At 49.2% G+C, this 24,638-nt stretch overlaps 1 protein-coding gene across 6 annotated transcripts in view; it reads right to left on the bottom strand.

The window, feature by feature from the left end:
• PPFIA1 (PTPRF interacting protein alpha 1) overlaps positions 1 to 24,049 on the bottom strand; it is an 81,549-nt gene extending 57,500 nt beyond the window's left edge. For 5 of the 6 annotated variants that reach the window (XM_057725960.1, XM_057725963.1, XM_057725961.1 and 2 more), the window contains exons 1-2: positions 23,828 to 24,049; positions 22,283 to 22,546 (exon numbers count right to left, since the gene is read on the bottom strand). In XM_057725960.1, the coding sequence (XP_057581943.1) occupies positions 22,283 to 22,546 (264 nt within the window). In that variant the 5' untranslated portion in view covers positions 23,828 to 24,049. Of the gene's footprint in view, positions 1 to 8,093; positions 8,113 to 22,282; positions 22,547 to 23,827 lie in introns of those variants that run through there. The other variant, XM_057725965.1, reaches the window with a different exon arrangement.
• Between the last annotated feature and the right edge of the window lie 589 nt (positions 24,050 to 24,638).

Raw genomic sequence — 24,638 nt, 5'->3', positions numbered from 1 at the left:
ATGGGCAGTAAGTATAAGTTTTGCTTCACATATTTTTATCTTTCTGCTAAAGAGCAAACCAAAATGTTTTTGGCTGTTATTAGCATTTCAGTATTTAAACACACACAACTTCTTACAATCAGTCAAGACAAGCTGAAATATGAAGGCACATGTATATTTCAAAACAACCTGAAATACAAGCATGAATGCATACCTCCTATGTTTTAGAAGTGTGTAAGTGTATAACGTTAGTGAAATATCACAGGCAAAAGCATTCTAATTAAATTTTAAAAACTGAGCCTGGGGGTTGAAGGAGAATCAAACCAATGAGGTAAAAAAATCAAGGGCAGAAATCCTTCGTTCAAATAGGAATGAGTACCTTCTGAATTCTAAAACATAGAAAATAATCAAATGGAAACACAATATGAGGTACGTTAACATCCAGGTATATTTACATGTTTCAAGCTTCCCAATAATGCCAATTATGTGGTTTTTGGCACTACTCATGCTTATCGGAGTATAAAACAGTTTTCATTTTCAAATATTGCATCTCATTGATCTATGCATGTGCCAAGACATTACTGAATCATAAAGTCTTCAAAGTAGGGGACCAGAAACTGCCTGTCTGACCTTGACTGTCTAAACCATCATTAGGAACAGTGCAAAGTCCATATTTCCACAGAGATGTTTCTGCTGTAAGAAACTTTTTAAAAAAACAGTAATAGCAGCAGCAATGGAAGGGGGCTAAGGACAGAGCTTTTTTACACAAATCTTCAAAATACATATATATTTGAAACAATGAAAGGTATACATAAGAAAAGTCTCCCTTCTATCCTTGTCTGCCCTTCCACACAACAGGTAATTACAGTTATGGGCCTCTTGCTCATCTAGAGGTGTGTGTGTGTGTGTGTGTGTGTGTGTGTGCGCGCGCACGTGCGCCTCTTGCTCATCTAGAGGTGTGTGTGTGTGTGTGTGTGTGTGTGCGCGCGCACGTGCGCCTCTTGCTCATCTAGAGGGGTGTGTGTGTGTGTGTGTGTGTGTGTACGCCAATAAACACATGCCCCCTGGACTTCCCTGGTGGCGCAGTGGTTAAGAATCCGCCTACCAACGCAGGGGACACAGGTTCAATCCCTGGTCCGGGAAGATCCCACATGCCATGAAGCAACTAAGCCTGTGCACCACAACTACTGAGCCTGTGCTCTAGAGACTGCGGCCACAACTACTGAGCTTGCATGCTGCAACCACTGAAGCCCACGTGCCTAGAGCCTATGCTCTGCAAAGAGAAGCCACCGCAATAAGAAGCCTGGGCACCACAACAAAGAGTAGCCCCCACTCGCTGCAACCAGGGAAAGCCTGCGTACAGCAACAAAGGTCCAACGCAGCCAAAAAGCAACCAATCAAGCAATCTTTAAAAAAAAAAAATACATTTCCCCTTGCCCTTCCTCAGTTAAGGATATAACCTGAAGATGTTTCCATATCAGTTCATCCTGTCCTCTTCTTTTTTTATAGCTGCAATGACTGCATATACCAATGAATTCAAAAGCCATAATTTATTCTTTATTCACTTGCTGATGGACATCTATGTTTGTGTTTCCAATCTTCTATCACAAATAACATGGCAGCAAATAACCTTGTACATATATCATTTTGCACATGTCAAGTCTATCTGTAGGATAATCTGAGAATTTCTGAGTCAAGGATATTTATAATTGTAATATACACTGCTGAATTATTCCTCACAGGCCAGCAATGTGTGAAAACATCTGTTTGCTTGCAGTCCCGCCACCCTGGGTGTTATGAAACTTTGGTGTCAACTTGGCTTTCTGGATCCATCCTCCTTCCCTCTTGCCTATCACACAAAAGTCCCCAAAACTGTCCTCTACGCTAGCCGCTGACTGCATGCCCAGCACTTGGTGTGAGCAGGAGGTAACACGTTCTCTGGAACACCCCTCCGCTCCCCGGAACACCCCTCCGCTCCCCGACCCTCTCACAGGGAATTATGCTGCCATTTCTCCACAAAGAAGCCTGGGCTGTTGGTGAGGCTACGACACGTCCTCATGTTCTCACCTGGCAACCTGTAACACGAATGACACGTTATCCTTATTCCGGTTACTGCTGTTTATTTCTCTTTGATCAAATACAAGTGAGATGAGTCTGTTTTTACTTATCCTGATACATCCTGACGGTCCCATACTTTTCCATACAATGGCTTCTGATATCCATTAGCAGAAGCACAAACAGCTAACTTACATCTTCCACTGCAGGTGTGCCCAAACATTTACACAGAAACACTGTACTGTAAACTAACTTTAAAAATCACTTTATAGTACAATTAGGGTATTGTACTGATTTCTTAAAATCATGTGTTCAGCCAGATCTTTAAATGAATATGATTTTATGATAGTACAGATTATAATTTAAAATATTATAAAAAGGAGCTATTGGATTGCTTTAAGGCACACACCTAGAAACAGACCTGCTGGGTCAAAGGGGTATGTACATTAATTCTCAGTGTTTCAGATGTTATATGTTACCGTGCACTAGATATTAGTTTCACTGCTTTTGTCATCTCTTTGTACATTTTATACATTACAGGGTTTTGATGTCCTGACAAAAAAAAGTAAAAGTAAAGGTCACAAATGAGCGTAATTCCGTCCAGTGATGAGGAAGATGGCTCGGCACAGGCTCAGCCCGCATGGCCACCTTTACAGCCCTGCGCCAAGGGCTGCCCTGCTACTCTTTAGACATAAAACATTATTTGCCAAAAAAAAAAAAAAAAAAAAGGCATTTATTTTATTCAAATGTCACCACAATTTCTCCATGTAGAATCTTTGCCTTTTCTAACCTCCCCATGGTAATAAAGGACGAATTAAAGTATTGTGCTATTACATAACAGTAATAATAATCACCCCCCATGATCATTTAGCTGGATACCCAACTATTTATTTAAATATTACACATACAGTGCACATGCCCAAATATAAGGCAATTTCAAGTAAAAAGCAATTCCCCTATTTTGCCATTAAGACAACTGCCAAAAGGTTTTTGGCCACTTTAACATATACTTTTAGGAATGCAGATCAAACATCCAACTCTGACTCAGGCTCAGTCCTACAAATGTATGAAACTAAACAGATGAAAGTACTTATTTTAGGTGTGTGCTAAGTGACTGTACCTGACATGCTTATATTCTACCTAGTCACATCACATGGACTTAAGACATCTCTGAGAAATCCTTAAACTATGTTTTCTACTCTTTGCTGGGACAACAGTAGCTCACCTTTTGGGGGGCCATTTGGGAGGAACCTGACACCAACCACCACGTGGGCACCCCGCGCATGTGCCTCCATCACGAAGCCGAGGCAGGCCGCTGCTCTGCCACGCCCCGGGCCGCTCCCCACAGCCACTGCTGGCCCCGCCACAGCCTCCCGGCAACGGGGCACCGTCAACACGCGCGGCACAAAGACGTCCGGGAGTGACGGGAGGGTGTCCGTGCTTGAGGCACCCCGAATTTGAGAAGGAAGCCAATGCCACCCTGAGGGAAGGACAGTGCACCTGAGGAACAGCCCTGCTCCTCTAAGAAGTGACATCATGCTGCTCTCCCGGCACCACCCAGGAACTGCCACACAGTTCACAGCTTAGCAAGTCTCCTGCAAACCCTTATGCTGTGCTCCTGGGTTTTCTGATTTAGTCACAATTTTAGAATGTTTCGGGTGTGTCATTAGCTCCTAGTAGCACCTCAATTTTGCCCCCCCCAAAAAAAAGCCACAATCACCTCTTTTACATGTGATTAAGCATTCTGAAATTACTTCTTGACCTTTATTAAATTAGAGCATCCTAGGTGTGTAGGAGCCTTCGGACCCTACCTTCCAGGGCCCTCATAGTATCAGCAAACACAACTGCACAGAAAAGGTTATGACAGGACCTACTATACTGCCCTGTAAGACTACACTGTCGACAGGAAGAGAAATTTCCACCATATTCCCAGCAGGTACCACTGAAGAGCAGCTGTCTGACACCAACAGGGTCAGCTGACACTGCACCTGATTGTGCCCTAGAGCTACGATGTGACTTTAAAGACCTCAAGAAACAACGATGGGGAACCCTGGCCGGCGTTTAACAGACATGGGGGCCCGTGCCTGAAAGCTCCAGCCTCGGCACACAGAAGACCAAGGACAGTCAAGCGGGCCACTTTCCTGAGACACCAGATGGAAGACAGTTATCTCGCAGAGTGAATCAAAGGTCTCGGTATAAAACCATAACTGAAAGTACTTTATTAGGGATTTCCTCTTAGGGCTCTACTATGCTTGGTCAATAGAAATTCAAGTTTAAGAATGAGTAGTCTCAGAGTATCTATGGCTACATTTACAGCATTTCCTGAAATTCTGCTGACAAGTCAAAGAAACACAAATGCTGCAGTGTTTAAGGCCATATAGCTAAGGGTGAAAGTAATAAGTACAACTGAACTTGAAAAAGGCTTTTGATTCTCTGTCATGCAGTTTTCATAACAAGAATGACACTGCCTACTAGAAAACCCAGCGCTGGTTGGTGGAAATGATCCAGATAACGGGCTGCCTGTCAACAAGGCACCTCGGCTGCCTGCGAGGCGGCCCTCTGCCTGTCCAGAACGACCCTCCCCCAGAAGCTGTCACACAACCGGCTCTGCCCCTGGTCACCACGTTCCTGGGAGCCACACCCTCAAGGCCTCTGTCAACTGTTCTCCCACCCCAGGGCCGAGGACCCATCCCCACACTGTGTCAGAGCCACACACCCGTCGCTGTCCTCCTTCCCCACCTGCTGACCTGCGGGCCCAGACCCACACGCTCCCGCAGGTGAACACGGGGTTGCGGGCCGGGCTTGACCACCCACCTCCCAGTCAGGCTCTTCCAGGCCTCTGCCAACACTTCACTGCGCAGACCTCACTCTATTCCAGGGGAAGACACGCTCCCTTCCCTGTTGAAACCCCAGTCTCCCCACGAAGAGTCTAGCAACATCAAGTGTTGAGGCAATGGAAACATATCAGTAACATTAGGGGCTTTGCTGGTGGCGCCATGGTTAAGAATTTGCCTGCCAATGCAGGGGACACGGGTTCGAGACCTGGTCCGGGAAGATCCCACATGCTGTGGAGCAACTAAGCCCGTGCACCACAACTAGAGAGACCGAGTGCCACAACTAGAGAAGCCCATGCACCCAACAAAAAGATCCTGTGTGCTGCAACTAAGACCCAACGCAGCCAAATAAATAAATAAGCAAATACTAAAAAAAACAAGTGAGTAACATACTGCCTCTGACAGCGAGTATTGCTTTGTAACCTCCTCAATCTTTTGTGGGGCTGTGTAGTTGTGTCTTGCAAACCAGTCTGACACGAGCCCCTGTTTTAACAGTTTTACCCCTAATTTAACAAGAAGACACCTCAGAACGAATCAAAGGCCCAGGTGCAAAACCAGAACTGTGGGTACTTTATTAGGGGTTTTCTCTGTGGCTCTATTAAGCTTAGTAAATAGAAACACAGGCTTAAGAATGAGTAGCCCTGTTAGTTCAAATAATTTACTGAACCAAACAACTTCTGAGGCACTGTGCTAGCACGCGTAAGATGTAAATATTAATGGCCATAACTTTTTGTTTAATGCTTTCTGGTTTTCAAAGTGTTTTCATATATTTTTGTCACATTCTATTCTCAGCCACCCAGTAAGGCACTCATAATTACCTCACTTTACAAATTAAAACACAGGCCCAGGCAGGTTAGTGAAGTGCAAAGGTCACTCGGTTAATAAGTGGCTTGGGACTGAGAACTCAATACAGACGTTATGTTATCTTCAGGGGAAGATAACACAGTAAGTACCAAAACCAAGTCCACAAGCTGGCTGAGCTACCCCCCACCCCCGTCCCAACCACCTGTGCTGGAGTGGTGGGGGGGTGTTAAGGGCTTTGCAGACAGAGGCCTCCTGTCTAATGAACGCCGACTCTGTGCACTGCAGTGGGTGTTTCACTTTACCTCTCACTAAATCTGCCTATAATATTGGGAAATAAATAGTATCTCTATTTTATAGATGACAAAAGTCTCAGAAGTGACATACCTTGCCTGAGATCAGAAGGTTAGTAAGCAGAGGACTGCAGACTTGAAGCACGTGTGGAGGGGGTGGAGAGAAGGAAAGATTGGGTGGAAAAAAGATCACTCAACAGTTAGTAAAAAGGAAGGGACTGTTACAGCCCACCAATAACTTCACCACCATCACCAGGTGGGGGAAAGAGGGCAGCCACATACCCCCAGGGTATCTTTTTGTGATTTCTTTTGCCCCCCCTCAAGAATGACCTTGATATATACCCGATCTTACCACCTCATCTGTGTTTTTCTTAAAGCCAATGGCATTTTTAAAAACTGGAGAAAAGAAAAAAGGAACAAAAAGTAAAACCAGCCCCAGGCATCAGACTCCATGTTCTCCTAGAGATGGGACAGGCCCTGAATCCCAGTAGGAATTGGAGGTGTGAGATCAGACCTCACAGGGTTGACTTTGGCCTTGAGAGACAGGTGTGGTTTTTGAAAGAGAGCGGAAAAGGCATTCCAGGCACAGGGAATTGTGTAGGCTGCGTCCCGCCAAGGTGTGAGGGGAGAGGAGCGGAGTGAACAGACTGGTTTGGCTAGAAAGAGGGGCATTTATAGAGGGAAATGGTGTGGGAACGCTGAAGAAAGCCAGAACGTGGAGTTGTGAGTGCCAAACAAAGAGCTTAGGTGTTGCCTCTGCTGCCAGGGAACCTGTGCCCAGGGAAGGTTCAGGTTTACCCGGAGCGGGACAAGGTGTGCTGGATGGACTGGAAAGCGGAGAGGGTGCATCACAGAGGCTCCAGGCGCAAAGGGCCCACTCTGGGAAGCCAGAATACGGAAGAAAATAAAATTGACATCAGGAAAGAAAAACCGAAACAGTGCTGAGCGGTCTTGGAGGGTAAGAGAGGAAGGAAAGCCTGGAGGGGAGGCCGCAAGGCGAGGGCCAAGCGAGGAGGAAGCACAGCCCAACTCTGGACGCGAGATGCAGCAGGATGGCCTGGGCCGCGTCTAAAGGACGTGGCAAAGCTCAGGGCTGGGGCATGAAAGGTGCATCACACACTCGGGGCTGAAGGCACAGCCGTGGCGGTCACCTTCAAAAGGGGGGCGCTGAGCCCACAGAAGTGAACAAACCTGCATGGGGACGACAGAAAAGGGGTCGAAGGCTAGGATTTTAATGTATTTCCTAGCCACGAGCACACGCTTTTGTTCAAATGAAAACCATTAACCAACTATCCGTGGGTAGCAAGTGCTTCCTTTCCCTCAATTCTTTCCGCAGAGGTTTTCCTAATGTGAAAAAAAAAGAACCTAACACCTGCCAGTGAGCACAGGAGATATACAAAGACAGGAACCTGAGCTCCCTCAAGTTACTGACAACTTTTAAAGTTACTTTAAATTAGGATTATGTGTGTCCGTATGTCTTTATAAAACTTCCAATGAGAGAATCTTAAGAAAAAGTTGACACGCAACACCAGCAGTGTTTCAAAGCGCTCATTCCAAGTCAGCAGCGAGGAATTCCACGTCTTTGCTGAGTGTGATGAGACCGTTTGAGCAGCGAGGTGAGGTAGCGGCCTGGAAGTCGCTGCTACACAGGCTACAGTATGAACATGTGCAGGTGCACCAGAAAACGTCTCACTTCCCGGCAGCACCTGGCCCTTTTACTAGCAGTCATGAATAGTGAAAACACAGCGAGGAAACAAAGAGGAAAGTACCGGACACTCAAGGGTTTGTACATAGCACGCAGAACCTATCAGCAGGAATGTGCTTTCAAGCAATCTCTTAATTCACCATTAAACTTTTTTGGGACCAAGTATTTCTATGGTTTGCACAAGAAAACAACCTTGGAATGTACATTCTTTCCAACTTAAACCCTTTGTTCTAACCACCCACCACCTTCCCCGCCTGGGCCTTTGCACACAGGTCCTGGTCAGGCAGCCCGCTACACACACCAGAAAGGCAACCCTCCCAGCCTGCCAAACTTCCTCCCTGAAGTGGGGAAAGGTCATCGGGAACAGGGATAAAAACAACTTAAGGCAGTGATAAAACCGAAGGGCTGACAAGAGGGACACCTCACCTCAATCTCTGTTTACTGTATTCCTCTCTCCCCCGCGGGAGGTCCGAGTTGGGGAGATGGACGTGGCGATGGGGAGATGGACGTGGCGACTGCCCCTGAGAATCCCAGCCAGGAAGAGGCCTCACCATCTGAGCAAACGCTACGCTGCTTTCTTAAACAGGAAATACTCGTGGTCATGTTGTTGCCACGTGTCACCCACTCTGGCCACCCAGCCCCGGAGTCCCCTTCCCAGGCTGGGCAGTGGTCTGCCCTTGAGGAATAGCACGTGACCCAGAGGAGGCGCCGAAGCACCAGCCCCTGCGCTCCCGGCCTCGCCCACGTCCGGGGACAGCATAGAACAGCCCCCAGGCCCACCAATCACAGGCCTGGAGCCCTGACTCTGAACGGGAAGCAACACGCAGTGTCCAGAGACAGTCAGGCATCCGCGGCTCCGGGCAGCAGTGCAGGTGCAGTTTCTGTACCAGCAGCTTCACCAGAGCCTTGTGCGGCAGGACGGGGCTCGCAGCCTCCAGGCCCGGTCCCCCCACCTTCCCCGAGACCCTGGGAACTACTCAGAGTCCACAGGATAACTTGTGTTTCTGCGCGGATCACCGGGCAGGCTGTAACAAAGCCCCCAGACTCAGCCTGCTTGTGCCACTCATACCTCCACCCATTTTTCTCAGCGAGAAGCATGGACGCACAGTAAAAACGCCACTGCCTTTCTGACATCACCCAGCACTGTGGGCACACCGGGTAGAAGCAGAGACTTACTTTGTACACTATACGTTTCTATATTGTTTGCATTTTTTTCCCACTTTCCTTTCTCCCCTACTGGTCACAGTTAAGTTTGGGAATCACAGAGGAAAGGACCCCTCGTCATCGCCACTTCTGGATGCTGCTCAGCAGGGCCCCTCGGAACACCAGCGAACATCTCCTGTGCTCCCCAGGGCCCAGGCCCTCTTGGGAGGGCTCTGTGGACGTGTCCGGGTGGTGTCACTGCAGCCTGTGAAGCAGCTCTCACTGCAGGCGGCGGGTGAGGGCCCAGCCCCAGAGTCCCTGCTCTTAATTAAGCACAACCTCCAAACCACACGGTGTGAAAAAGCAGCCCCTCCACACGGCAAAAGCAAGCATGATGAAGAAAGTCCTTGCAGTCTCCCTCCCAGCATTCGATTCCTTGCCCTTCTCACAAAACCTCCATTCTCACTCACGGTAGGAGTCACACCCCATCCAAAGGCACCAGGATGCTTCCCGCCAAGTGGCTATAGGCCGCGGCCTCCGCCCTGGGAGAGACGTTTGGAGGAGCGGTGCGCCTGCTCAGGACCACCATGGCCCCAGCATCAATCCTCGCTCTTCAGCCCCAGCTGCAGTGAAAACCACGGCCGAACCTTTCCCTCCCACGTAGAGAAAAGGGCTGTGCAGGGGCCACTGCACTGACCGTCATGGTGCCCAAAGGGGCGTGGAGATCATCCAGCTCCCAGGGCTTCCTGAGCATCCTCCCTGACCCCTGGGCGGCCGCAGGGTCTCAGCGCGCAAGGCTCTCCCTGCGGAGCCGGCCCCTCGGAGACCCTCCAGAGACAGGCTTCTCTCCACAAAGCTTTCAGCTACAGGGTCGAGTCACCCCCTATTCTACAGAGAAGCGTCCAGAGGCTCCAGGAGGTGACCCAGTGATGGAGCCTGCCGCGCGGCCACCCGGCCACACCCGCAGCACAGGCAGTGACGGAGGGCAGGCCTTGGCCACCCGACACGCACGCTGCCGGCTGACCTGTTCTGCCCCAAAGCCACGGCTCTCTCCTCAGGACCCGCCCGGGGCCGCCGTCCACACACCCGTCAGCCCCGGCACACGCTGCGGGCAGGAGCACCCAGGGAAAGGATAAAGGACACAGGAGGGGCCCTAAGCATCCTGGACTCAGCAAGTGGAAGAGCCGCAAGTGAGAGACCCCAAGGGCCTGCTCTGAACTCTGGGTTTCAGTGGCCGGCAGCTGGAGGCGGGAGAGGCCCGGTATGTGTGACGCACCCTCAGCCAGCGTGGGGCCAGACACAGGCTTCCCGCCCGCGTGTGCCTGTGGCGGAGGGCGAGGGGCTGAGCCACCACACTGCGAAGTAAAATTCTACCCGGGATGTCCTCCGCCCTTGGCTTCAACTGCACTTCACACTTAGTCACAAATGAGTCCTTTAGATTTAATTTGCATGAAAACAAATACCACCACAGACGATTCAAATTAATACTCAGATGACCTGAAACACACTTCCCCTGCCACATGTTCCTATTTTAGGACACAGAGGGTACCTGACCTCACCTGGCATTCACGTCTTCCCGGGAATGACTTTGGAGGTGGGGAGAAGAGCGGGGCCCTAGCTTCCAATGGCACCTTCCCACTTCACGAGAGATCAACAAGGGCTCAGAAATATCCACTAGTCTCCAGGAGAACTTAAACTTTGCCACAGACGATTCAACAACTTCAGCATGCCACCACATGAAATCAATGTTTATGTTGCTATTGGCAGGGGTTTAAAATTACACAGGCAGGAGGGATAATTAGCCCATTTGCAAAGCAGAAAACTTGGAAATGCAAGATATGCTTTAAGCTCCCAAATTTATTTTCAGAGCAGAATGAAATTTCCCCCTCAGAATAAGAATGAGACTCTGCAAGCAAGAGTATGAACTCCCAGGGAGGACCTTCCCTGCCAAGGACCCGCTATCCAAGTCTGCAGAACTCGGCCAAGAGCTCACTTCCAGCCACAGGGAAAACCTACAAAGGGGAAACATTTTGTCCGCATCTCTAATTAGCGAGCAACAAACTTTCAGCTCTGCCTCATCTCTGAGCCTGAAAGGGAGCAGGAATGCTAACTGCTCCGGCTGACAGGCAAAACCTAGGACCATCTCAGGCAAACCAGGACACACGGTCGGTCACCACACCTGTGAGGGTGTGTGGGACGGGGTCAGGAGAAGCAAGGCCTGAGAATGCCTTCCCTACAGTGCTGACTTGTGAACCATGTGAATGCTACATGTATTTGAAAAAAATTAACTCTGAAAGAAAAGTGCAAACCCTAGAATAAATAACCCAGAAACAAATGAACCTAATTGTATATCAAATTTTATTTTTGTGCTTACTTCACATTGCTTTAAAACCCACTGTTCTACTATTTACAATAGCCAGGACATGGAAGCAACCTAAATGTCCATCAACAGATGAATGGATAAAAAAGATGTGGTATATATATACAATGGAATATTACTCAGCTGTAAAAAGCAAGGAAACTGGGACATTTGTAGATACATGGATGGACCTAGAGACTGTCATACAGAGTGAAGTGAGTCAGAAAGAGAAAAACAAATATCGTATATTAACACATACATGTGGACTACAGAAAAATGGTACAAATCAACCAGTTTGCAAGGCAGAAATAGAGACACAGATGTAGAGAACAAACATCTGGATACCAAGTGGGGAAAGCAGGGAGGGTTGGAGGGGGAATGAATTGGGAGATTGGGATACCAAATAGTACACTCTAAATATATGCAGTTTATTGTACGTTAACTGTATCTCAATAAAAGTTCTTAAAAAAAAAAACCCACTGTTCTAACTATATATATATATATATATATATATATATACACATATTTTTTAAATAAACATTTATTTTCTCTATTTTTTGGCTGCATTGGGTCTTCGTTGCTGCACAAGGGCTTTCACTAGTTGCAGTGAGCGGGGGCTACTCTTCGTTGCAGTGCGAGGGCGTCTCACTGCGGTGGCTTCTCTCTTTGCGGGCTCTGGATGCGAGGGCTTCAGTAGTTGCAGCACGTGGGCTTATTCGTTGTGGCTCTTGGGCTCTAGAGCACAGGCTCAGCAGTCGTGGCACACGGGCTTAGTTGCTCCTCAGCATGTGGTATCTTCCCAGACTAAGGACTGAATCTGTGTCCCCTGCACTGGTAGGCAGATTCTTAACCACTGTGCTACCAGGGAAGCCCTAATTATATATTCTTAAGATATGTTTATTCTAAGGCCCAAAAGAATTGCAAACAAATTCTAAAACTTCATACAGTAGGATGATTATAATAATATGGTATTAAAATGTTGAAAATATTTCATGTATATCATAGGATAAAGAAAATAATGCTAATAACATCATTAGAAATCAAAACTGTCAGTATAAGACAAGAATTATAAATACAAAATAAATTAAGGGGAAAGACTCCATTCTCATTTGTTAAGGAAATATCAATATGAAATGCAGGGTTTTTAAATGTATACTTCTGTCTAGCTGTGTTCCCTAGGACCTGAAAGACACTAACCCCTGTGAACATGAGCATACCTGGCCCCCAGACGCTGATTTCTGAATAGTCCCCCACGAAAAAGAACCAGGGCTCCTAAGAGGAATGACTGCAGATCTGAGGCAGGAAACACAAAGTGGAGCTGGGACAAACTTGCGGCCAGAAAACAAGGAAACACTCAAAGACTAACAGGACCTTGCCAAAGGCCACAGGAGCCAATCCAAGGGGGACAACACGGGCATTTAAGGAGTGGTGGTAACTGACCGTAATACCCTGAATAAATGCCATTCCAGTGTCCACAGTGACCAAGAGAAAGACAGCAGAAAGGGACGCTCTCTACAGAGGAGTGTCAGTTAGCAAAAGAAGACAGACGGAGAGTTGGAGAAACCTCTGCTTTGCGACTTCCAGTGTAAGAAGTGACTTGGCAGGAACACCAGACGGACGCTAAGGTCCTAGGAAGTCCCCTAGTGACCAGGAAGGTCCCTGGGGAGCAAGAGGACGTGCAGAGAGAGTCAAAGAGGGGTCCGAAATCACCGCCTCAGCCCAGTGAGCCCCCCTCCCACCACAAGAACAGGACACCAGAAATGGTTCCTTCCCAAAGTGAAGCCAAAAATGGGGGAAAGGAGGAAAGGCTGGGAGGCAGAATGGAGACATTAAGCCCCTGGGGAACATGAATGACACATTATTTCTACTTTAAGATGGTTTCTAGCGGCGTACTGCTCTCACGCTTCTCTAACCAATAAGAAGTGTAAGTCATATTCACAGTTGTTACGGTGAACATCACCACGCGTGAGTTTCCCCCAGAGCAGGACCCCTTCCTTAGGAGAACTGAAACTGCCCCGTCAGGACCAGAGCGTTTCTGAGGATCTTTACACGCAGGGCAAAGCTGGTTCTCTGAAAGAGTGAGTTTCCAAATTACTCAGCAGTAGCTAGCGCTAAGAGTCAGTGAGCGGAAGGCAGGGTAAGAAGAGCGGCCTTCTCTGAGAGAACAGCATATTTACCAAGAAGCGGCAGGAAAGCAAAACATCGCATGTGAGGAACCACCTACGACCCTACAAGCCAGCATGGCTGGTGTGGGACAGAGCGGGGACAGGGGACAGAGAGGCCACTGGGGTCAAGCCCTTCTTGAGTCACTCTGGTGGAAGAGGGTGCAGACCTCACGAGTGGGTCTGGGAGGCCGCCTCCGGGAGACAGGAAAGGCACCTCCCACAGGACCTGGAGACCAGGAGGATGAGGGAAAGCCGTCTCCTCGTTTTCTGACCTCGACTAGGTAGAAAACCGTACCGATCTCAGGGGGAGGAAGAGACGTGGGGAAAAGACAGCCTGGGCCCATGCTGAATTCAAGAGGCTCGACGTCCACCCACATGGAGGTGTGCCACACGGCGCCAGGCGGGCAGCTGTGACCCTAGCGGCAGCGTGGGGAGGACAGAGGGTCGTGGAAATGCAAGGAAAGCCACCTGGCAAGTCCCCCTGAGCAGACACAGCCAGCCCCTGCCACTGCTCCTGCAGAGGTGCTGTCCACGCGCTAAGCTTGCGCAAACCCAACTGTACAGAGGCTTTCATGCTTCTATATCTCTTTGCACAAATAAAAAAATATTGGGCTATGTAACTCTTACTACATACTGAGTATTCAGCACCTAGAACAGTGCCTGACACAGAACAGGCACTCAGTGACTCTGCCAAGATATCCGTGTGTACTATACACTATACACATAAGCAGCATGTAGGCATCATGAAAATACTATATGTGAGGTGGGTGATGTTAGGGGTTTAAAATTTTTGCCTCAATTACTGACTCTATAGCTCAACCCTTGTACCCCAAGTGACTCCTCTGGCCAGTGGTTTCTACCCATATCCCTTCTTGCCCTGCGCCTACCCATCCTCCATGTAGCACCTGCACGACCTCTTACAACCTACAACCAGATGGTGTCAATCCTTCCCCACTGAGGCAAAAATGCTGTGGGCCCACGACCATACTTACAAAATGAAACGAAGACCCCAGTCCTTCGCCAGGTAAGGCCCTGTCTGATGGGGCCCAGCCCACCGCTGCCCTCACCTCGGTGCACTCTTCACTCTGTTCCCGGGCCAGGGGCGCTGCCCTGCTTCCATGGCAGGAGCCGAGGCCAAGTTCTTCCTCGCCATGGCCTTGGCTCTGCGGTCGCAGCTGGGGAAAAGCGCCTACAGGTGGCCCCTTCCACCACCCATCCTCGGGGATGGGTGCAGCCCCTCACCCGCGCAGCAGTGGCGGCTGCTCCACTCGGCCAGGCACCTCACCTATCACGGCTATCCCGCTATCACCATTCTCTCGAGAAGAAACGGTGCAATAGCTCTGCCTCTGCCACTGTCTCCCCGGAGCCCGGAACAGACTCGGTCGCGAGGGGCTCCACGGAGACGGGCGTGCTGGGCTCAACGGTGCAGAGACAGGAGGGGTGGGGGACTTCCAAAAAGATGCCACAGCGGGAAGATGCCGAGCTCAAGCTCTACTTTGAAAGGATCCTGTTTCATGTAGTACTGAATAGTGTTAACCGTCTCAGAAACCAAAAACACTAGAAATAAGCATGGTCTTCTACAAGGGGTTTTGTCACCTACTCCCACTAAAAAAGCCGCCAGTGAGGCTCATTGGAAGGGCACCACCTAAACTCAAGGGCACCCCCAGAATCCACCCTGCAGGAGGAGTCACTGAGCTCGTTGTACCTCACTCTGATTCTGAGGTCAATTCTCCCTAATTGACTCACTCACTGAAGCTCAGCAAGTGCTTAGCCAACCTCATTAAGGGCACTGACAGTGAACCCCCAGTGGAGTGCTGGACCCCGCCGTGAACTCAGCGGTACCTGAGAGAGGCTGGGGGTTCTTCCCACCAGAGCCTCTCGACCTCAGCCCTTGGCTGCCAGATAACCCTGTCGTGAGGGCTGCATCGCAGAGGCTCAGGAGCATCCCCGCCCCGAGCCGTGACAGCCACAGCCCCTGGGACCCTGCCCGGTGTCACCCCTTCCTCTGTCCCCGCGGCACCTCCCATCCCCCTCACCCTCCACACTCTCAGATACCCCAGCACAGGCTACACTGCTCCCGGCTCAGCCCAAACCTCTGCTGTGACAACGGACACCCCTGACACAGGCAGACTAAGCTGTGACTTTAGAAGCTTAGTCCTTAGGGTGTTTGGAGTCCTATATCCACCCATCTCAGGAACTCGCAGACTCTGGGACAGACAGAGGCACAGTGTGGGGTCCCGCCCACAATTCAACCTGAACACCTTCTCTTTTCTCGGTTTTAAATACTGGAGTTCTCTGAGATGTCTTTTTAAAATCTTAGCTGCTGCTTTCAGAAAGACTGTAAAGTCGCTGCACTCAACTTTAAGAACAAAATCTTCATTTTCAACTTTAACATGCAATTGGAGGGAAAACTAAAAGCAGTAGTTTTTATAAATACTGAAAAAGAAAACCCACATGGGATCAATCCACAGAATAAAGGTCACGCAACCCCTCCCACCTCCTCAGCCTTCTCCCCTGCCAGCCTGTCACCGTGAAGCCTGCCCCGGGCTGGCTCAGGGCAAGGGGACGAGGGGAGACCAGTGCAGGGCTGGGACAGCAGCACAGCGGCCGTGAGAGCAGCCGCACGCAACGCAGGCCCTCTGTCTATGGGAGATGTGGGCCGCTTGCTCCATCCTCTTCCCAAGTGCAAGTGGCTGAGCACAGGCAAACGGGGGGTTCTGATGAGAAAAGGACCAGCGGGGACGAAGCAAGGACCAGCAGTTCTTTTCTCCTGCATCAAAAAAAGCTGACCAATATGTTTACTGTGACTATTACGTGTTGCTTCAGATGGAGAGAACACACCAGTGTTTCCACACTTGCGCTTACGTATAAGAGCAGCTTGTGAGTCAGCCCACCAAGAACTAGAAAAGCTAAATACAATACATTTTTAAAGGCTGTCTGAAGGCATCGAAGAGGTACTGAGGCAGCCGCAACTGGAGGGTTCACAATTCCAAACAAAAGGGAAGCCCAGTGAGGGAGTGGGAGACTGAGAGGGCCGCTCCTTCCCTCGGGGCATGTGACCATGCTGACTCGGAAGAAAACACAGTGAAAAGTCGAGCAGAGAGTACTGGCTAGCAGAGCTCTGGACAGTTCCATAGGGCTGGGAAGACAAAACTTTGAATGCAGCCCTGACAAGTCAGCCAGGACTTTAGGGATCAAGCTCCCCAAGGAAAGGGAGGCACAGAAAATGAGCCCAGCACTCTGCACAGAGTGGCTGAGCAGCTGAGCTGCAGTAACCTCATGGTGCTCGGGAGACAAAAGCTGAGCTTCAGGACCTGCCACCAAGGGGCCCTGGGAAGCACCCCAGGCTTCCAGATGGGGACCCTTGGAGGGCTCCCCCCGGGGTGGGGGGGTGCTGGTTGAATGCAGCTGAGACTGAGGCTAACAAGGACCCCCAGCTCAAGCCACTCAGTCCCTAACTGAACTGAGAGCTCTGTCCCTACTCTGGGTCTGCGTCAGAGGAAACTGAAGGAAGACAGCATCACCCTGAACCTCTACAGTTTTTAATGCGTAATGTCCAACACTCAACTGGGAAAAACAAAAACCAACATCACAACAAACAGGAACAAGAGAAAAAAAGAAGAGAAATAGAAACAGATGCAGAGAGGACCCTTATACTAGCGTGATCAGATGCAAACTTCAACTGTTCAAAAACATACCTGACAAAAGGAAAATTTTCCATGAATAAAAACTGATTCTAGAACTTGAAAATAATAGTGACTGAATTTAAGAACTCAATCTGCAGACTGAACATCAAATCGGACACAGCTGAAGAGAGGAGCAGTGAACTGAAGGATGGATGACTTAAAAAAAAAAATAGAAGTTAAAGGGAAAAAAGTCTAGAATATATCAAAGGAGCCCAAAAGCCTGTCGGACGCTGGTAAAAAGATCTAAGGTACAGTGGAGGAAAGACAAAAAGGGGAGTAAGAAATACCTATAAAGACAATGGTCAAAGTTGGTTACAGAATCAAGCCACTGACTGAACAAAGGAAACCACACGACAGTTTTCAGCAGCTCTGCTGGTGCCTAAGGCAAGACAACGGCATTAAAAGTGCCCAGAGGGAAAAGGCGCTGCCTCTAATACACAGGAATATAATGGACTGGCATCTATAAAATGCGGAAAAACAAATAACCACCAACCTGGAACTCTGTACCCAACAACAACATTCTTCAAAAGTGAAGGCAAAATAAAGACTTTTCAGGCAAACGAAAATGAGCCAACGCATCACCCACAGACGTGAACTAGAAAAACCTGACAGAAATGTGAAAAAACAAGTGAAGAGCAACAAAAAGGGTAACTATGAGGACACATCACAATAAATGTTACCTGTACAAAACGATGATGATGCCAAAAACATACCTAAAATTTCGAAGTATGAGAACAGCGACACAAAAGGAGGGAGGGAGTTCAATGGAATTCAAAGAACACAGTGTCAGGGAGGTAGTAAAAGTACTAAGTTAGGCCTAAATGCAACACACACCCTGTATCTGCGAATGTATACCCAACAACCTGACAGAACAGTACGGAATTAAGCAAACACTTCCTACTTCTAAAAGAAGGCAAGAGAAAAAGAATACAAAATAGGTGGGACAAACAGAAAACAAACAGTAACACAGTACCTATAAACTGAAATATCGCAATTATATTTAAAGAGAGCAAATACCCTAATTAAAACACAAAAATTGTCAAACTGATTAAAATCAAACTACACACTATTCCCAGAGTACAGGCTAAGATATAAGATCACAGGCAGGTGAAAGTTAAGATACCTAGGCATACACTCACCGAAAACTGCCCTGGCAAATACCACCACCAAGCAGTCCCTACAGAAGCATTGCTAGAGATAAAAGGGCACATTTCACAATGACACAAGTTCAATCCAGCGAGAACTCTAAATTTGAATGTACTTAATAACATAATTTCAAAACATCAATAGATAAAAACTGATAGAAACAGAAAAGGGGACACAGCCAAATTCATAACAACCCTCCTGGGAGACTTTAAGACGCGTCTCTCTGTAGACGGGGCCGCCCAGAGTGTGGTCATGAGCGGCTGCGCGGCACCTGATGTGTGGCAGCCCCTGACCGAGACGCGCTGCAAGCATGAAACGCACGCTGGGTTTTAAAGACTTAGCTGGAAAGAAAGGATGTAAAATACCTCATTCGTTTTTTTCATGTTGATTACACACTGAAATGATAGTATTTTGGATATCTGTATTAAATAAAATATAATAAAATTAATCTCACCTATTTCTGCTTTACTTAACATGGCTACCAGAATCTGAATGACATGAGGAACAAACCTGATCTGACACACATTTTTCAAGCGCCCAAGAACATTTAACAAAATGAATATATTTTGGAAAAAGTTCAACTCATTTCAAAGGATGGAAATAACGCAGGATATACTTAGGGATGGCAAAAGATTGACAGCTTATGTCCCCTCAAAATTCACCCCTGCCAAGGAGATGGCACTAGGAAGTAGGGGCTCCGGAGGGATCAGGTCATGAGTGGGACGAGCTCCTCTGCCCCCTTTCACCCTGTGAGGACAGAGAGAAGCAACTGGCTGTCTAGGGACCCGGAAACTGGCCTCACCACACTTGGAATCTGCCGGCACCTTGATCTTGCGACTTCCCAGCCTCCAGCACCATGAGACATAAACTTCTGTTGTTCATAAGTCAGCTAGTCTATGGTATTTTAAAACAGAAGCCCCAAAAGACTAAGACAGGGATCGTCACTGAATTTAACTAGAAATCAACAAAAAGATAACTAGAAAAACCTCCCCAAACATTGGGAAGTTAAGTGACATACTTCTTTAGAAACCTTATGAATAGTCATTTTAAAAAACAGTGAAAATTAGAAAATTACATAAAAGATAAATGAAAATTTGGCTTATTCAAATTTGCGGGATGCAGCTAATGGTATTTAGAGGGTAACTTACAGCCTTAAACACATATACTGGAAAAGAAAAAAGGCTAAAAATCAACTACACATCTATTCCAAGAAAGCAGAAAAAATAATAGCAAACAAAACACAAAGCAGATGGAAGAAAAAGGAGCATAAAATAAGGAAATAGAAAACACATGGGACTTCCCTAGTGGCACAGTGGTAAAGAATCCACCTGCTAATGCAGAGGACATGGGTTCGATCACTGGTCCAGAAAGATCCTACATGCCAAGGAGCAACTAAGCCCATGTGCTGCAACTACTGAAGCCTGTGTGCTGCAATGAAGACCCAACACAACCAAAAAAAAATTTTTTTAAACAAACAAAAAAAATATGAAACATTTAAAAAAAATCAATAAAGCCAAAAGTTGGTTCTTTGAAAGGACTGATGAAATTAATAAACCGCTAAAGATACTGATTAAGAAAAAGAGACAAAGCACAAATTACCAGTATCAAGGATTTTAAAAATGTGTGATATTACAACACATTTTGCAGATAATACGGGTATTACAAACTGCTTTACATTTACTAATTAGAAAGTTTGGGTGCTCTGAATAAATTCCTAGCAGGGGGAAAATGCTGTACCTAAATAGACACAAGAAGACATAAAAAATCTGAAAAATTCTATTTCCATGTGAATAATTAAAACTGAAATTAAAAGCCTTCCCACAATGAAAACCCTACAACTGGTTTTGTCAACAAATCCTTCCAAAAAATCTAAGAAAGAAAACTCCAATCTCACAGGAACTCTTCTGGGGGGTAAACAAAGAACACTTTCCACCTTGTTTTATGAGATTAGCATAACCTTGATATCAAAACCCAACAAGGACAAGAAGTACAAGAAAATAAAATTACAGACCTTGAATACAGATGCAATAACCCTTAATAAAATATTAACAAATAAAATCCAACAAAAGGAGAATACATCAAGATCAGGTTAGGATAATTCTAGAATCACAAAACTTTTTAAGAAGTTAAATCATCATATAAAAGAAAAATCACTTGGGACTTCCCTGATGGCACAGTGGTTAAGAATTCGCCTGCCAATGCAGGGGACATGGGTTCGATCCCTGCTCCGGGAAGATCCCACATGCCGCAGAGCAACTAAGCCCATGTGCCACAACTACTGAGCCTGCGCTCTAGAGCCCTCGAGCCACAACTACTGAAGACTGTGTGCCTAGAGCCTGTGCTCCGCAACAAGAGAAGCCACTGCACTGCGAAGCCCGCAAGGGTAGCCCCCGCTTGCCACAACTAGAGAAAGCCCACGCGCAGCAATGAAGACCCAACCCCCCAAAAATTAAAAAATTAAATTAATTTTTTTAAAAAAAGAAATAAAATATACGCATTACTTTATTTCACTTACTTGAAGTCAAGAACATGCCAAAGTAGTCAATGGCGAAAAGTCAAGCCCACAGTCAGCTCTGGGAGACACTCCCGGGGGTGGGTGGGAGAGGCTTCTGGCAAGCCTGGTGATGTCCTGGGTTGGGTTCGGGGCAGTGGTCACAAGAGTGTGTTCACTGAGTGAGAACTCCACCGCCATGTACACTTGTGACCTGTGAATTTTTCTGACATATGTTCTGTTACAGCTGAGTTTTTTTTTTAAGTACACTATTACCTGCCTACCTAATCTGGCAGGAGTTTATTCACATGCCTACCTGGTCACACAATTAGCCACCAAACAGAAGGCAAATGCCAAGAAAAGGAAGGATCCAAAAAACGTTTACTTAATGGTTCCTGTGTTTCTAAAATGCTGGATTCAGGTGCTCAGGTGGCGAGGTGAACCAGTGACGTCATCACAGTCTCAACAGGCATTTCCAGGCTAGGACACGGAGCCACAGCTGGAAACTAACCACTGAGCGGCTGTCCCACTGGCTGCTATGACGACCTCCACTGTTCAAGACTGGACTTGACAAAACTCCTGTGCCTTCCGTCAGCTTGGTAATTTACTAAGTTCAAATGAGAAAAAACTTAATGATTCTTGAATCTGACAAAGAAGGAACATAACAGCACTGACATCAAATTACTGTTGCTAAAAAGGAAATCCAAGTGTTTGGCTTATCAATCTTTCAGGAGAACTGACTAAAACCAAGTAATGCATTAAGGCTAGTAATTACTCATTTACTAACTGACCACTGCAGACCCCTCACGAGAGAATAAACGCACGCTTCCTCAGGTCCACCTGAAAGCACCATAAAGGCACTTACTATGAGTAAGTAAAATGGCAGCTACACAGCTCACCAACACCCGAGCAACCTCACATCTCCCACTGCGCTGTGCCACCCACCGCACACTCTTCCGGCTGACACCCTCTCCCTGCTCCTATCATGAGATCCCCACTCAGCTCCACCGGAAAAGGCCTTCCAACACTGCTCCAAACACCATATCCTTAGATGAAAAACGTCAGTCTGATTGTAAGCTTTATAATTCTCATCTGCCAAAGAGAAAGTTCCAAAAGAATCCATCTTCAGTCTTCTATCCCCTAAAACAAACCTGATTTACAAAACACTGGTGTTCTGAGAAAGGTGGACTGTAAACCTATTTTTCCTGTGAAATCAATCCTCTTTGTCCAGTAAATTTCATTAGGAAATTGGAAATACAGAACACAACCCCTGGAAACACACGTTTAGGCCAGGAATGGCTGAAGACAACAAAACAGAAGGCACCACAAAGTGTGGTTACTTCCTGGCCCTTTTTCAAAAACTCAGGAACACTATTCCAAATCCAGGCAGTTCCTTCTGCCACCCTAAAGAGAGGGGCAAGAGCGATCAGGTGTTTTCACGGGACTTCACGGCACACCAGCGTTTGTTCTCCCTAAGAAGTGTAATCCTCAGGAACTTTATCTACACGGCACTTACAAATAACAGAACCACCATTTCACAAGTGATTACGCAAAACACGCATCTAAAAATTTCAACACCACAGAAAAGCGTTCAGAAAAAACCCGCAGGTGAAAACCATCCATACCTGTGGAAGCGCAGTATTGAGCTGCCTCTGCAAGGAATCTCTTTCGTGACCAACCTCGTGCAACTTCCCCTGGGTTAGTGCCAGCGTTTCTTGAGTCTCTCTCAGCGTGTCAAGAAGACGGTCCCTCTCTTCCAGCATGGAGACCATCAACTGTTCAAAGTGGGAATCGGCATCTGGCTGCGACGGGGAGCTGGACCCGTGGCTCCCGCCTCCTCCGGGGGGGCCTTCCGCTTCACTGATGGTGGGCATCACCTCGCACATCATCTTGAAAGGAAAGACCCAGACCACAGGCATCAGGCGCACAGGAAAGGCTTCCCCGAAGCTGCCGCTTTATACTTATATCTGGAGCTGACGAATGAAAGGTCGACAGCCTCATGACTCCCAGATCTGACTGCTATGCTCTACACAGAAATAAACTGGGAAAACATACGCACGCATATCTGAAGTGCCCGGAGCACACAAGAAGACGTTCATACAGTCAATAATCCAGTGAAGAGGGGTAAAGACCCAAGAAGACTGCCCCTCACATAAAGAACAAACCCGGTGGCATTTTGTGTGTAAAGCTGTACTTTCTAGTTGTCGAAAAACAAGTGTGCTTCTGTAACCTTTATTTTTTCCCCTTTCTGTTTCCCGGTGGGGGGAAGAGAAAGTCAAAACTCGTGCCACCCAATCACTTTTCAGGGAGAAGCACAGAAGGCGCACACGGCCAGCGAAACGGACAAGTACAAAATCCATCAGGCATCTTACAGGAATGTGTGCAGTCAGCTCCTGGGAAGGACTGACGGCTCCCTGAATTCTTGGGCTGGATCTGGTGCGCGATACACGGAACTGGGGTCAGTAAGGGCTGCGAGGGGGGTTTTTCAACGGCTGCAACGGTTGGTCAGTTAACCTCACGTAAGTTCACACCACCTCCCCCCACCCCCAGCCCCAAGAAAAATTCCACAATGGAAATACAAGAGGTCGAGACGGCAGTGGACGGCTGGGTAGGAGGGACACGTGAAAGGTGAGATTACGGAAGGCTACTATTCAGTGTCTCAAATATCACGACAGGGCGCCGACGGCCGGGGCCTGGGCTCGAGGCTGCCGGCGGCGCTCCGGGCTCGACGGACCCCCGGGATGGAGATGCCCGAGACCGCGCACCGCGCACCTGACGGCGACAACGACCCTACCCCGCTCGCACCCGCACCCGGTACTGCGGCAGCCGGGCCCCCGGGCTGGCGAGAACCGTCCACCCCCGGAGCCCAGCCTGGCTCGCGGCTTCCTGAGGCCCCAGGTCCGCGCCCCGCGCCGGGGTCACCGGGCGCTAGAGTCGGGCCGGGGGGCGCACGGCCCCGAGAGCCCCGTCCGCCGGGGGTCCCGCCGCGCCCCCCCGCCCTCGGGGCTGACAGGCGCCCCCCGGGTCCCGCCAGGCCCCCCGCCCTCGGGGCTGACAGGCGCCCCCCCGCCCCCCGGGTTCCCCCGCGCCTCCCGCCCTCGGGGCTGACAGGCACCCGCCGCGCGGCCCCCGCTCCCCCCCGACCCTACCTCCGTCCCCCGCTGCCTCACCTTGCTCGCCGGCGGGAGCGGGCGAGGAGGCTCCGCGGCGGCTCGCGGGCGGCTGCTCGTTCCAGCCGAGCTCGGGGCCTGACGAAGGCAGCCCGCCGCCCGCCCCGCGCCCGCGGCCCCGGGCCCGCCGCCCCCAGTTGCTAAGGCCGGCCCGCGGCCGGACACTGGCTGAGCGCAGGAGGAGCGGGCCCGGCTGCGCGTCGCCGGCGTCAACGTGCCCGACGTCGGGCGCGTCGGCATAGCGTCAGCGCCGAGCGCCGCCGGAACGCCCCGCCCCGTCCCCAGGGGGCGGAGCGCGGGGGGCGGCCGAGTGCGCAAGCACCGCCTCCTCAGGGGCGGGGGAGGGCCCGCCTCTCGGGCGTCGATTGGCAGGATAGGGGCGGAGCCCCGCCCCCCCAGGCTCCGGCCAGGTGGTGCGGCTCCGGGCAGCCGGCTCCGGCCAGCATCCTCCGACACCGGGGCTGCCTCCGAATCTCCGCTTGCAGCCGCGAGAGACGCCAAAGGCAGTTATCCAGCGTCTCCTGGGCGGCAGGTTCCGAGCCGACCCTTCCCAAACGCCCCGGCCACCCACCTTACGGGAGGTCGCGCCCCAGCGCAAGTCACCTGTTCGCGGCAGGTGGGGACCCGCGGTGCGGGCCCTCGAAGCCTCCTAGGGAGCGGTCCTTGCATGACTCGCAAGGACGCGGTTTCTACGCAAGACCCACTACCGAGTTTTACCTGCAGTACCTGGGGAGGCAGAGATGGGCAGCGTTTGATGTTGAGACTTCTGGGCGCTGTGTCGAGAAGGCAGGCTTCAGAGCCGGGCACACCT

Source organism: Hippopotamus amphibius, chromosome 3, assembly GCF_030028045.1.
Source record: "Hippopotamus amphibius kiboko isolate mHipAmp2 chromosome 3, mHipAmp2.hap2, whole genome shotgun sequence".
Classification (NCBI taxonomy): domain Eukaryota; kingdom Metazoa; phylum Chordata; class Mammalia; order Artiodactyla; family Hippopotamidae; genus Hippopotamus; species Hippopotamus amphibius.
The sequence above is the reverse complement of the archived record's forward strand: the minus strand, read 5'-3'. Positions and strand labels throughout refer to the sequence as shown.